This window comes from Erinaceus europaeus, chromosome 9, assembly GCF_950295315.1.
Source record: "Erinaceus europaeus chromosome 9, mEriEur2.1, whole genome shotgun sequence".
NCBI lineage: Eukaryota > Metazoa > Chordata > Mammalia > Eulipotyphla > Erinaceidae > Erinaceus > Erinaceus europaeus.
This window is the reverse complement of record NC_080170.1, coordinates 112530360-112546348: the sequence shown is the minus strand read 5'-3', so window position 1 is coordinate 112546348 and position 15989 is coordinate 112530360. Positions and strand designations below refer to the sequence as shown.

The 15989-nt window shown below is 39.7% G+C and overlaps 1 protein-coding gene across 2 annotated transcripts in view; it reads right to left on the bottom strand.

Annotated features, from left to right (window-relative positions):
• Positions 1-15694, bottom strand: part of LIPH (lipase H) — a 57646-nt gene extending 41952 nt beyond the window's left edge. For both annotated transcript variants that reach the window (XM_060198562.1, XM_060198563.1), the window contains exon 1: positions 15524-15694. In XM_060198562.1, the coding sequence (XP_060054545.1) occupies positions 15524-15572 (49 nt within the window). In that variant the 5' untranslated portion in view covers positions 15573-15694. The remainder of the gene's footprint in view (positions 1-15523) is intronic.
• Between the last annotated feature and the right edge of the window lie 295 nt (positions 15695-15989).

The window sequence follows — 15989 nt, the reverse complement described above, 5'->3', positions numbered from 1 at the left end:
GCAGGTCTGCAAGTGTCTAGCCTTCTCCCTCTCTATCTCCATCTCCTCTCTCAATTTCTCTCTGTCCTAACAAATAAAACAGAAAGGAATAAAGAACGATAAAAAGGACAAAAGAAGGAAAAGAAGAGAGGAAGGAAAGAAGGCAGGTGCAGATCGCATAATGGTTATGCAAACAAACTGCCATGCCTGAGGCTCTGAAGTCCCAGGTTCAATCCCCGGCACCACCATAAGCAGAGTTGACCAGTGCTCTGGTAAAAAAAAAAAAAAAAAGAAAGAAAGAAAGAAAGAAAGGAAGGAAGGAAGGAAGGGAGGGAGGATGGATGGATGGAAGGAAAGGAAAAAATGGCAGCTGGGAATGGTAGATTTAGATTTGTAAGCCCTGGTGGCAATAAAAAAATAAAAGAAAAGAATACAATAAAAAGACAGACAGATATTCGACTTCCGGAGGCGGAGCTACGAGCAGCAGATCGCTTTCTCTCCTCTCCTCTCCGGGATCAACTAGGAATACCAAAGGAGACCACCCAGGACCGAAACAAGACAGGACTAGAATGACCACAGGAACCCACTAAATTACTGGTGAGTACAAACACTTGTGACTGGTGACAGAGAGGAGAGAGGAGCCGAGGGAGAGATTAAGTGACTGATAACAGTTTAGCAGTTTATCAGTTGAGACACCACCTCCAGTCTGCTCCACCAACAAGGGGACAGCTTAAGGGAGGAGAGGACTCCCCAGAGACGCACCAAGTGCAACTCTGAGTCTCCATTGCTACTACCCTCAGAATCTGGAGCAGCGACAGGGGACAGAGATCTAACCAGGAAACTCAGGAGAAGACCTATACCTCCATGGCATAGCTGAGGGGCTGTGAAAGTCTCTTTGCATAACCACTGGATTATCTCTGCCACACCCTGCTTTATCTCTTGGTCAGGAGTCAGTGATTAAGCTAAGAAGTCTATTGATAGTTTAAAAGCCCTCAGGCTCCCATAACCTACAGGGAAGAAAAAAAAAAAGAGGCTTTTAAACCACTGAGCTCCAACTCAGGGATTGAAACAACTGTTAACTTCCACAACTGTGAAACCTTTAATTAACTTACTTAGACACAAGTCAATCCAGGCAATAGTGATCAATAATTTGAAAAATACTGATAAAGGGAACTCATAATATATAAAATGGTTAAAACAACAAGAAAAAATATTGGAGACTCGAACCAGGACAAGAGTCCAGCTAAAAGTCCTCCAGAGGGTGAAGCACAAAATAACGAGGTCAACATCCAAACATTAGCTAAGGAAATAATAACAGGAGTGAGTAAAGAACTTGAAAAAATTGTAATCAGAAATACAGGAACAACAAATGAGAATATGGAAAATACTAATTATCTCATGGTTCTTTGAGAGCTGAAAGCTGAAATCGCTGAGCTAAGAAGGCAACTAGCTGAACAAGCTAAAACAGTATCAGAGCAGGGCAACAAAATAGATGAACTCCAGAAAACAGTAGAGGGCAGAAAGAATAGAATCTATGAGGCTGAAGACAGAATTAGCAAGATTGAGGATGAATTAGAGACAACTAAAGAAGAAGTAAGAGATCTCAAAAAGAGATTAAGAGATGCTGAAAACAACAACAGAGTCCTATGGGATGACTTCAAAAGAAACAATATATGCATTATTGGCATACCAGAGGAAGAAAGAGAAGGAGAGGAAGAAAGCATTTTCCAGGCCATAATAGCTGAAAACTTCTCTAGTCTAGACAACATCAAAGACATAAAGATTCAAGAAGCCCAGAGGATCCCAAACAGAATTAACCCAGACCTAAAGACACCAAGACATATCATACTTAGAATGGAAAGGAATAAGGATAAAGAAAGGATCCTCAAGGCTGCAAGAGAAAAACAAAGAGTCACCTACAAAGGAAAACCCATAAGATTAGCAGCAGACTTCTCCATACAAACACTACAGGCCAGAAGAGAATGGCAAGATATCTATCGAGTGCTCAATGAGAAAGACTTTCAGCCAAGAATACTATATATATCCTGCTAGACTGTCATTCAGACTAGATGGAGGCATCAAAACCTTCTCAGACAAGCAACAGTTGAAGGAATCAACCATCACCAAGCCTGCCCTGAAAGAAGTTCTGAAAGGTCTCCTGTAAACAACCAGACCACCACAAATAGGACATATATCAAAACACTCTAAAACTCTACAAGAATGGCGTTAAAATATCTTCAATCTTTGATATCAATAAGTGTCAATGGCATGAATTCACCTATTAAAAGACACAGAGTAGGACGATGGATCAGAAAACACAACCCAACAATATGCTGTCTACAGGAAACCCACCTAACTCAACAAGACAAACACAGACTTAAAGTGAAAGGATGGAAAACTATCATACAAGCCAATGGCCCACAAAAAAGGGCAGGAACAGCTATTCTCATATCTGACATGATAGACTTTAAAATAGATACAATTAAAAAAGATAGGAATGGACACTACTTAATGCTCAGAGGATCAGTCAATCAAGAGGACTTAACAATTATTAATATCTATGCAACCAATGAGAAGCCATCTAAATACATCAAACTTCTACTGAAAGAGCTACAGCAATATATTAACAGTAACACAATCATAGTAGGGGACTTCAACACCCCACTTTCTCAACTTGACAGATCATCCAGGCAGAAAATCAGTAAAGACATAAGGGAGCTAAATGAAGAGATAGATAAACTAGAACTACTGGACATTTTCAGAGTCATTCATCCCAAGAAACTGGAATACACATTTTACTCAACTCCACATGGGTCATTCTCAAGGATAGGCCATATGTTAGGCCACAAAGACAGCATCAGCTAATTCAAGAGCATTGAAATCATCCCAAGCATCTTCCTTCTCAGACCACAGTGGAATTAAACTAACACTTAACAATCAACAAAAGAATAGTAACAGTCTCAAAATGTGGAAGCTCAACAGTACACTTTTAACAACTTCTGGGTCAAAGAGGAAATCAAGGAAGAAATCAAAATGTTTCAAGAGTTCAATGAAAATGAAGACACAAGCTATCAAAATATTTGGGACACAGCTAAAGCAGTCCTAAGAGGGAAGTTCATAGCTATACAAGCACACATTAGGAAACAAGAAAAAGCACAAATAAACAGCCTGGTTGCACATCTTAAAGACCTAGAAGAAGAACAACAAAGGAACCCTAAAGCAACCAGAAGGTCAGAAATCACTAAAGTTAGGGAAGAAATAAATAACATTGAGAATAGGAAAACCATACAAAAGATCAACAAAAGTAAATGTTGGTTCTTCGAAAGAGTAAACAAAATCGACAAACCTTTAGCCAGACTCACAAAACAAAAAAGGGAGAAGACCCAAATAAATCGGATAGTAAATGAAAAAGGAGATATCACAACAGACACCGCAGAAATTCAACATATCATGCGAGGCTTCTATGGACAACTATATGCCACCAAGCTAGAGAACCTGGAAGAAATGGACGATTTCCTAGATACCTACCAACTTCCAAAACTAAGTAAAGAGGAAGTGGATAACATGAACAGGCCCACCACAGCTAATAAAATTGAAACAGTTATCAAAAATCTCCCCCCAAAAAAAATCTCCCCAAAAATAAAAGTCCTGGACCAGATGGCTTTACAAATGAATTCTACAAAACCTTCAAAGGAGAACTAATACCTCTACTTTTAAAAATCTTCCAGAAGATTGAAGACACTGGAATACTCCCTGCCAGCTTCTATGAAGCAAACATAACCCTGATACCAAAAGTAGACAGAGATACAACCAAAAAAGAAAACTACAGACCAATATCTCTGATGAACATAGATGTGAAAATATTGAACAAAATTCTAGCCAACCGGATACGGCAGTATATCAAAAAGATTGTTCATCATGACCAAGTGGGGTTTATCCCAGGCATGCAAGGTTGGTTTAACATACGTAAATCAATCAATGTGATCCACCACATCAACAAAAGCAAGACCAAAAACCACATGGTCATATCAATAGATGCAGAGAAAGCCTTTGACAAAATACAACATCCCTTTATGATCAAAACACTACAAAAAATGGGAATAGATGGAAAATTCCTCAAGATAGTGGAGTCTATATATAGCACACCTACAGCCAACATCATACTCAATGGTGAAAAACTGGAAGCATTTCCCCTCAGATCAGGTACTAGACAGGGCTGCCCACTATCACCATTACTATTCAACATAGTGTTGGAAGTTCTTGTCATAGCAATCAGGCAGGAGCAAGGAATTCAAGGGATACAGACTGGAAGAGAAGAAGTCAAACTCTCCTTATTTGCAGATGACATGATAGTATACATGGAAAAACCTAAGGACTCCAGCAAGAAGCTTTTGGAAATCATCAGGCAATACAGTAAGGTGTCAGGCTATAAAATTAACATTCAAAAATCAGTGGCATTCCTCTATGCAAACACTAAGTTAGAAGAAATTGAAATCCAGAAATCAATTCCTTTTACTATAGCAACAAAAACAATAAAATATCTAGGAGTAAATCTAGCCAAGGAAGTGAAAGACTTGTATACTGAAAATTATGAGTCACTACTCAAAGAAATTGAAAAAGACACAAAGAAGTGGAAAGATATTCCATGTTCATGGGTTGGAAGAATTAACATCATCAAAATGAATATATTACCCAGAGCCATCTACAAATTTAATGCTATCCCCATCAAGATCCCAAGCACATTTTTTAGGAGAATAGAACAAATGCTACAAATGTTTATCTCGAACCAGAAAATACCTAGAATTGCCAAAACAATCTTGAGAAAAAAGAACAGAACCTGAGGCATCACTCCCCCAGATCTCAAACTGTATTATAGGGCCATTGTCATCAAAACTGCTTGGTACTGGAACATGAATAGACACACTGACCAGTGGAATAGAATTGAGAGCCCAGAAATGAGGCCCCACACCTATGGACATCTAATCTTTGACAAAGGGGCCCAGACTATTACATGGGGAAAGCAGAGTCTCTTCAACAAATGGTGTTGGAAACAATGGGTTGAAACATGCAGAAGAATGAAACTGAATCACTGTATCTCACCAAATACAAAAGTAAATTCCAAGTGGATCAAGGACTTGGATGTTAGACCACAAACTATCAAATACTTAGAGGAAAATATTGGCAGAATTCTTTTCCGCATAAATTTTAAACACATTTTCAACAAAACGAATCCAATTACAAAGAAGACTAAGGCAAGTATAAACCTATGGGACTACATCAAATTAAAAAGCTTCTTCACAGCAAAAGAAACCACTACCTAAACCAAGAGACCCCTCACAGAATGGGAGAAGATTTTTACATGCCATACATCAGATAAGAGTTTAATAACCAACACATATAAAGAGCTTGCCAGACTCAACAAGACAACAAATAACCCCATCCAAAAATGGGGGGAGGACATGGACAGAATATTCACCACAGAAGAGATCCAAAAGGCCGAGAAACACATGAAAAAATGCTCCCAGTCTCTGATTGTCAGAGAAATGCAAATAAAGACAACAATGAGATACCACTTCACTCCTGTGAGAATGTCATACATCAGAAAAGGTAACAGCAGCAAATGCTGGAGAGGGTGTGGGGTCAAAGGAAACCTCCTACACTGCTGTTGGGAATGTCAATTGGTCCAACTTCTGTGGAGAACAGTCTGGAGAACTCTCAGAAGGCTAGAAATGGACCTACCCTATGACCCTGCAATTCCTCTCCTGGGGATATATCCTAAGGAACCCAACACATGCATCCAAAAAGATCTGTGGACACATATGTTCTTGGCAGCACAATTTGTAATATCCCAAACCTGGAAGCAACCAAGGTGTCCAACAACAGATGAGTGGCTGAGCAAGTTGTGGTATATATACACAATGGAATACTACTCAGCTGTAAAAAATGGTGACTTCACTGTTTTCAGCCGATCTTGGATGGACCTTGAAAAAATCATGTTGAGTGAAATAAGTCAGTAACAGAAGGATGAATATGGGATGATCTCACTCTCAGGCAGAAGTTGAAAAACAAGATCAGAAAAGAAAACACAAGTAGAACCTGAAATGGAATTGGCGTATTGCACCAAAGTAAAAGACTCTGGGGTGGGTTGGGTAGGGGGGAGAATACAGGTCCATGAAAGATGATAAATGACATAGTGGGTGTTGTATTGTTAAATGGGAAACTGGGGAATGTTATGCATGTACAAACTATTGTATTTACTGTTGAAGGTAAAACATTAATTCCCCAATAAAGAAATAATTTTTTTTAAAAAAGGGGGATTCTATTTCCTTGAACTGCTCATTTCATATGAGTCTAGGTTAGACAGAAAAAATGTGATTCCCTGAAAGAGGACTAATCACAGGCAACCTCACTCCCTGAAATTTGCAAGGGATTCTTTGTAAGACACATTGCCCTGAAGTCAAATTAAACCATCCATGCTGCCTGTGTAACCCACAGTTCTGGCTTTTTACCTGCTTTTAGAGAAAATGATTTCATTTCCCTCCCTCCTCCTTCCTTTCCTAGAGGAGCAAGGGATCAAACTTAGGGTTTTGTAAATGGGGAAATGTGTTCTGTCATTGAATTCCTTCTCTGATTTGGGGAAGACTTCTTCAGAATGAGAAGACATCCAAAACCTTATTGAGAGAAGATGAAATTGTAAAAAGCAATAACCCCTTCAATGAAGCAGTTGAATGAACAAGAGAAAAGTTCTCAGGTGTCATAAGAGTCAAGAAGCAAAGATAGGTTTGTGTAGCGCAGTGGGTTAAGCGCATGTGGCGTAAAGCGCAAGGACCGGGGTAATGATCCCGGTTCGAGCCCCCGGCTCCCCACCTGCAGGGGAGTCACTTCACAGGCGGTGAAGCAGATCTGCAGATGTGTATCTTTCTCTCTCCCCTCTGTCTTCCCCTCCTCTCTCCATTTTTCTCTGTCCTATCCAACAACGAACAACATCAACAGTGGCAATAATAACAACTACAACGAGGCTACAAGAAGGGCAACAAAAGGGGGGAAAATGGCCTCCAGGAGTGGTGGATTCATGGTGCAGGCACCGAGCCCAGCAATAACCCTGGAGGAAAAAAAAAATTCTCAATGTGGCTGAATTAGCTGATTTAAAATGAATGTATTTGTGGCCCAGAAGGTGGCACAGTGGCTACAGCACTGGACCTAAAAGATCCTGTTTGATTTCCTGGTATTGCATGCAACAGAGTGATACTTTGGTTCTCTCTCTTCTTCTCTAACTCATTTTAATAAATAAATTTTTAATGAGAGTATCTGTGACCTGTGAGGTAGTACAGTGGGTAGAGAGCTGGACTTGCATTCATGAGGTCATCAGTTTAATCACCAACATCATACATGGCAGAGAGATGCTCTGGCATTCCTCTCTCTCTCTCTCTCTGTCTCTCCTTGGTAATTTTTTTAATGAAAGTATCGATTTTCTCTGACACGTAGGTGCTGAAGTTCAGTCCACTAACCTCCACACCCAAGTGACAACCACATAACTTAATCTTGCATGACATTCAGTCAAGAATTTAAAGAGATACAGTCATGACTCACACTTCCTTTAAGTTCCAGGTTTTAATGAATGCACCAGGGACTATTTCCCCTAAACATGACGCAAATGTATAAAACATGACACAAATGTATAATACGAACACACATAGTTTTAATACGTTGGGCTTTTGTTTTTATTTTTGTTTTGTCTCCAGGGTTATTGCTGGGGCTGGTTGCCTGCACTAGGAATCCACTGCTCCAGGAAGCCATTTTTTTCCTTTTGTTGCCCTTGTTGTTTATCATTGTTGTTACCATTAATGTTGTTATTGCTGTCATCGCTGTTGGACAGGACAAAGAGAAATGGAGAGGGGAGGGGAAGACAGAGAGGGGGAAAGAAAGATAGACACCTGCAGACCTGCTTCACCGCCAGCCAAGTGACCCCCTGCAGGTGGGGAGTCAGGGGCTCCAACCGGGATCCTTCCGCTGATCCTTCCGCTTTGCGCCATGTGCGCCTAACCACTGCTCTACCGCCTGCCCCACGTTGGGATTTCTTGGTTTGTTTGTTTTTGCCTCCAATCCCTGGGGCTTGGTGCTGGTACTACAAATCCACCTTTTCTTTTTTTCTTTTTTACTCAAAAGGACAGAGAGAAATTGAGAGGGGAAAGGAAGAAAGAGAGAAGTAGAGAAAGATAGACACCTGCAGACCTGCTTCACTGCTTGTGAAGCATTCCCTCTGCAGGTGGGGAACTGGGGCTTGAACCCGGGTCTTTGTGCGTATCCTTGAGAGTAATACTATGTGCGCTTAACTGGGGGCGCCACCGCCCAGACCCCTAGATGTGTTCTTTAGAATGAAGATTCATGATCAAGGATACTGACTCAATACTGCCTGGTAATGTTTATTGACATTCAGATTAAGATTAAAGAAATCACGGCCAAGTATTCTGTATGGGTACTTGTTATTGCTTGAGGCACTGCTCTTTACATTTTAATGGATAAAGCCAGAATGTTTCTAGTAACTCACACTTGAGCATACTTTTATACTTGTCTGAAAATCCTATTCTGAAAGAATTTTCAAAGGCCTCACATATAAAATCTGTTTAGACCTGAAATTTTATCTTGGAGAAATAAAAAAAATGACCTGATCATTTATTAATTTATTTTATCATAATATTGCTCAGCTCTGGCTTATGTTGGTGCCTGGACTGGAACCTGGGAAATCAGAGCCTCAGGTATTAAAGTCTATTTGCATAGTTACAATGTTATCTCCTCACTCACCTGGACTTGCATTTTCAAGAGACATATAAAGAGGAGATGACATTCCCCTACCACAAAATTCTGTATGTTTGTTTTAATCTGAAAAAGTAACTCACTTTATAACAAATAACCCCATCCAAACATGGGGGGAGGACATGGACAGAATATTCACCACAGAAGAGATCCAAAAGGCCGAGAAACACATGAAAAAATGCTCCCAGACTCTGATTGTCAGAGAAATGCAAATAAAGACAACAATGAGATACCACTTCACTCCTGTGAGAATGTCATACATCAGAAAAGGTAACAGCAGCAAATGCTGGAGAGGGTGTGGGGTCAAAGGAACCCTCCTACACTGCTGGTGGGAATGTCAATTGGTCCAACCTCTGTGGAACAGTCTGGAGAACTCTCAGAAGGCTAGAAATGGACCTACCCTATGATCCTGCAATTCCTCTCCTGGGGATATATCCTAAGGAACCCAACACATCCATCCAAAAAGATCTGTGTACACATATGTTCTTGGCAGCACAATTTATAATATCCCAAACCTGGAAGCAACCCAGGTGTCCAACAACAGATGAGTGGCTGAGCAAGTTGTGGTCTATATGCACAATGGAATACTACTCAGCTATAAAAAATGGTGACTTCACCATTTTCAGCCGATCTTGGATGGACCCTGAAAAAATCATGTTGAGTGAAATAAGTCAGAAACAGAAGGATGAATATGGGATGCTCTCACTCTCAGGCCGAAGTTGAAAAACAAGATTAGAAAAGAAAACACAAGTCGAACCTGAAATGGAATTGGAGTATTACACCAAATCATCAGGTTCCAGATGTCATCAGGATGCCGGCCAGGCTTCCCTGGACTGAAGACCCCACCAATGTGTCCTGGAGCTCCGCTTCCCCAGAGACCCACCCTACTAGGGAAAGAGAGAGGCAGACTAGGAGTATGGACCGACCAGTCAACGCCCATGTTCAGCGGGGAAGCAATTACAGAAGCCAGACCTTCTACCTTCTGCAACCCTCAATGACCCTGAGTCCATGCTCTATCCAGAGAATGGGAAAGCTACCAGGGAAGGGGGTGGGATATGGAGATTGGGTGGTGGGAATTGTGTGGAGTTGTACCCCTCCTACCCTATGATTTTGTTAATTATCTTTTCTTAAATAAAAAAATAAAAAAATGAAAGATTAAAAAATAATAATAATTAAAAAAAAATAAACACCTCTCTTGCCAGCAGTAAAAAAAAAAAAAAAGAAGGAAAAAAAGAAGCAAGCAAGTAGAAAGACCCAAAATGACACCATAAAGTACCTAATGAAATAGTTTTTTTGTTAGACCTAGATACCCTCCTCACCTACTTCCTATTACACATCCCTCAATCACTCCAAAGCTAACCTTGTCAGACAAAGTAAGAACTACAAAAACTGAATAAGGGCAAGAGACTGGCATACTTTAATGATGACTCTTTAGTCACTATCGGGCCATCCTATCACCTGGGACCCTAGTCAAGGAGTCCTGGGATTCCCACACAGACATGATGGGCCTAGACCTCTAACAAATCCCTCTTGCCACTGTCACTGGTCATCCATCAGGAACTACATAATGGACCCCTTTGTGGGCTCCTTCCTATAGGACCTGGCTCTCAATGTGAATCAATAATGGTAGGGAATGTTCCATTCTCTGAAGGGAGGTTGGATAACATACTCTACCTACTGCTTGAGAAAGATGGGTCCTGAAATTAGTGCAGCCTGGAATGTCCCTAGCCATGACCACAGAATGTGAGTTCAGACCTACTAGGATGCAGAAGTCACATAGGCTCCTGTGCAGAATATGGGCCCTAGATCAAATTGATGGAGTTTACAGTTAACAATATTTATATACTTTTCCCATATTTGGGAGCTACTCTCTTCCCTGATCCAGTTTTCTAGTCCTTTTTCCAACTATGACACCATCTCTCCAGACAATAATTTGGGTCTACTTGCATACTAGATGTCAGCCTCAGGAAAAAACTAGTAAAGTCATGGGCCCCTTGAAAGATACCTAAAATAGACCTACCAGTTTTTTCCAAAACAGAGACCCCAATCTTCATCTGCAATATTCTTGCCTTTAGGTTTATGATTATTCAACATTAAAAAAATTTTTTTTAGATTTTATTTATTTATTAATGAGAAACATAGGAGCGAGAAAGAGCCAGACATCACTCTGGTACATGTGCTGCTGGGGATTGAACTCAGGACCTATGCTTGAGAGTCTGATGCTTTATCCACAGCGCCACCTCCTGGACCACTAGTCAACATTTTGTTCTGCTTTATATCTTACTTAACTCTTTTTTAGCCACTAGGATTCAGATGCTACCATGATGCCAACCTGACTTCCCTGGGCAGACGACCTCACCAATGTGTCCTGGAACCCTGTCTCCCCAGATCCCTGCCCCACTAGGGAAAGAGACAGGCTGGGAGTATGGATCGACCTGCCAATGCCCATGTTCAGTGGAGAAGCAATTACAGAAGCCAGAGACCTTCCACCTTCTGCATCCCATAATGATCCTGGGTCCATACTCTCAGAGGGATAAATAAAAAAGCTATCAAGGGAGGGCATTGGATACAGAGTTTGGGTGGTGTGACTTGTGTGGAATTGTACCCCTCTTATCCTATGGTCTTGTGAATATTTCCATTTTATAAATAAATTCAAAAAAGGAAAAAAGTTTTAGGGGGTTGGGTGGGTAGCACAATGGGTTAAGTGCACATAGTGCAAAGCACAAGAACCTACGAACAAAAAAAAGAAAAAAAAAAAAAAGAAAACACAAGTAGAACCTGAAATGGAATTGGCGTATCGCACCAAAGTAAAAGACTCTGGAGTGGGTAGGGGGGAGAATACAGGTCCAAGAAGGATTCAGAGGACCTAGTGGGGGTTGTATTGTCATATGGGAAACTGGGGAATGTTAGGCATGTACAAACTATTGTACTTACTGTTGAATGTAAAACATTAATTCCCCAATTAAAAAAAAAGTAACTCACTTTATACCTTTTTTTCTGTTTTTATTTATTTACTTTTAACAGTGCACTGCTCAGCTCTGGTTTGTGGTGGTGTAAGGGATTGAACCTGGGACTTGGAAGCCTCAGGCACCAAAAGTCTCTTTGCCTAACCATTATGCTATCTACCCTCTGCCCCACTTTATACTTTTTCATGAAGAATTTGTATTTGTCATTAAAAATCCATTTGGAAAGTTGTGACATATATACACTGTTGCTGAGGAGTTATTCTGATGCAGTCTCCGCCCCCAGGTTTTTCTATGCCCCGCTAAATCCTAGAGTGCCCCCTTTCAACCAATCCTGGCCCTACACGTCACCCCTGGTTGTCGCCCAATAAAAAGCCCCCTCACCCCTCCCCTCTCTCTCTCTGGGCTCTCCGCTCTCCCTCTCTGAGGTCTCGCTCCCTGCTCTCCCCCTGTGGTGGGCCATTGCCGGCTGGTTCCACGTGGTCTGAACCAAACCTCCCCCCCCCATCCTATAATAAAGATCTGTGTACCCCTTTGCTCTGGACGTCCGCTCTCTTCTCCGTGGTGCAGCCCGACACCAGACCGCCGCAACAACAATACACAATGAAATACTACTAAATTATTAAACACGGTGAATTCACTTTCTTCACCTCATCTTGGATAGAGCTTATAGGAATCAAGTCTAGTGAGATAAGCCAGAAGGAGGACAAATATGGGATGAGCTTACAAATGGGCAGAACATAAGGATCAGGAACAGAAAGGGGAGACACAAAGTAAAACTTGGACTGGTTTGGTGTATGGCACCAAAGCAAAGGACTCTGGGGCAGGGTACTAGGAAGGAAGGCTTTCAAGTCCTGGCACATGATGATGGACCTAATTTGGGCTGAGAGTGTTTTGCAGACACATATCTTGGTGAGATGAGAAATTTCACCCATGTGCCAACAACTGTATTGCAAACTATTAACCTTCCAATAAAATACAAATTAAAAAATCCATTCTAGGACAGACTGCGATGCATTTATAGTTGGCCAGAGTCAAGCCCCAACCTATTTTTCTTTCTCTTTTATCTTGGGTATAGACCAAAAGCATAAAGATAAAACTACCTCTTGGTTGGAAAGACATCTCTTGCTTTTAATGACCAGCTTTGTTTCTTTAGAATACAACTGACAAAACAAATGAGATGCCAGGTTTCCTCACTCTCATCTCTTAATCATGTGCGTAACTATGCACATTCACACCCCACCCCCTCACTCACCTCATTCTCAGAGAAGAACAAGATAGACACACAGGGTGAGAGAGTTAGAAACCACCTGGCCAGGAGATAGTTTCACCAGCTAGAGCAAACACCCTGCTATGTGTAAGGCTCTGGGTTCAATTTCCAACACCAAATGGAAACATCGTGGAGAGGGCCAGTGTTTCTTCTCTCGGTCTCTCTCTTAGAAACGAATGAAAAGTTGGGTGCAGCAGACTGCTCACCATCACCTTGTTTGAGAGAGACCCTGAGTTCATTTTCCAGTGATACAAAACAACAAAGCCTGAGGAGAATTTCAGTATCCACAGAAATTGCCAAAACAATCTTGAGAAGAAAGAATAGAACTGGAGGCATCACACTCCCAGACCTCAAATTGTATTATAGGACCATTGTCATCAAAACTGCTTGGTACTGGAACATGAATAGACACACTGACCAGTGAAATAGAATTGAGAGCCCAGAAGTGAGCCCCCACACCTATGGGCATCTAATCTTTGACAAAGGTGCCCAGACTATTAAATGGGGAAAGCAGAGTCTCTTCAACAAATGGTGTTGGGAAAAAATGGGTTGCAACATGCAGAAGAATGAAACTGAACCACTCTATTTCACCAAATACAAAAGTAAATTCCAAGTGGATCAAGGACTTGGACGTTATACCAGAAACTATCAGATACTTAGAGGAAAATATTGGCAGAACTCTTTTCCGAATAAATTTTAAAGACATTTTCAATGAAACGAATCCAATTACAAAGAAGTCTGCATTTTTTAAAACATTCCTTCAGATGTTTCTGCGAAGCACTAGAGGTTGCAGTGCTTGTTTGGTCCACTGCAAGATTATGGTAAACATTCTTATCATGATTTCACAAAAGCTAGAAGAAGGAGACAAATCAACAGTGAATGATTGGTATTCTTGGGATTTTTGAATCAAGCTAATATTTGGCTGCAAGCCAAAGAAGAGAAAAGCAATAAATCAATATGTTTGTGGTTTGTAGTTTCTACTATCAGATACATATTTTCACACCCTCCCCCATAAAGTCCCAATTTCATGGTTTTACAGATACTGAGGAGTCAAGATTGTTTTAGCTACAAAAGTCTATTGTGGAGTGTCTCAGTCACCTTAGATTCTGTCATGAAGCAGACTTCTAGAATCACCTAGGAGGGGCTTTACTGATGAGATAATGTGAAGTAAAAAGGCCAGTCACACACACAAGTTCTAGCTTTATAAAGGGAAATAATGGAAAACTGAAAGAAAGTATCATCAGGTCTTTGTATGAGGGTTAACCCCCACACCCCTTAAATTTAAATTTCGTTTCTAAAAACTTAAAAATGATGACACTATAAAACAAGTGATTTCTCAGTATATCATCACCACTATGACTTTATCAAATTGACTGCAAAAGCACAAATTTAAAAACATTTATTTATAATAGGCCTAAAACCCTAATATAACTATTGTAATGTTTCCATTTTTCTTCTAAACTTTATAGGTATATACGGCTTTAACATAGTTGTAATTGTACTTTATCTAAAAATTTACTTCCTCTGTTTTCTGCTTTGCATTATTTTTTAACAAGTGCACATTCTGCATAGTTTCAGTTATTTTACAAGTTACATTTTTTCCAAAGGCGATAACCATTCCTGTGTGTAGCTATTACATTTTTACCATATCTATTTTTGAGTTATTATAAGTAACTTTATAAGAATCATCTTAGTATATGGCATTTTAATTTTTTCCTTCCTAAAAAATTATTTAGAATAAATTCTGACAGTGGTTTTGTGTTTTTATGGGTTCTAACATACAACATATTTTCCTTTTTAAAAAACCTATACCACAATGTTCAAAAGAACTATACTCCTAAAAAGTATGATGGCATCATTAACACCCCCCCCAAATAAAGAAAAAAATTCCAACAACAACACCAAAAAAGTATAAGAAATATTTAGGTTCTTTTTTTTTTCTTCCATGAAACTCGAAGTCGTTAAAAGTTAAACAAGTGTTTTACTTTATTTTTATTACCTTGTTTTAATTTTTCCCTTATGAATAATAATTTTAAGTTATCAATTTATAATACATTCTAAAAGTTTAATGTGTATAAAATCACATTTTCTTTTCTATAGAAATAATTTAAAACCTTGATGCATATGAGTCATTTTAAAAAACTACTATATTTTTGATATTATAATGATATATTTTAATCTCCAGAAAATAAATCTTTTCAGAAAATGAAAGATACAGAGAATGAAACACTAAAAAATAATGCTTCTAGATTGCTTCATATATTTTAACTTTTATCTATCAAAACAGGTTAATTCAAAGGACTAATAGTTGCTTCTATTACTGAGAAAAAAATTTTTTTCTCAGAATTAGAAAGTTAATTTAATTCACATATTCTTTCCTCTAAAATAACCATGTGAAAAATCTAAAAGTCCTTTGAAGAAACTGTGATGATAAAGTGCAAAATTACAGTGCTACTAATGTGATTTTTAAAGAATTAAGAAAACCCAAGCAACCTACCTGTTTCCACCAAGCACATCAAACTGATGAAGAGGTATAATCTCAGCATATGGAAACTGGAGAGAGTGTACGTCACATTCACAAGAATGATTTCCTTCACAGAGCCTTGTAGTTCCCACCGCAGGCTTCACTCAGAGTGAGCTCAGATAACTAATCCTGAGGTGTGGTGACAACAGGAAGTTCCAGAGGGACTACAAGCAGGTCTCAACCCTTTCAGGACATGTGACTCCTCCTCTTTTCAATAAAACGTCGGGTATGTCCTACCTCACACACCTGTATGCATATCTGAATAATATAATCTGTATTTGCAGAATGACAAGTTCAAAATAGTTTCATTCTTTGTGGGCGGTTTATTAGCCAATTGGCTTGGTATGTTGAAATCAAATGTGACTTGAGACATTTTCCCTCTCATTCTTGTGAATGAAATAAATCTGCTGGCTTGTGTATACAAAACTACTTTTTATGT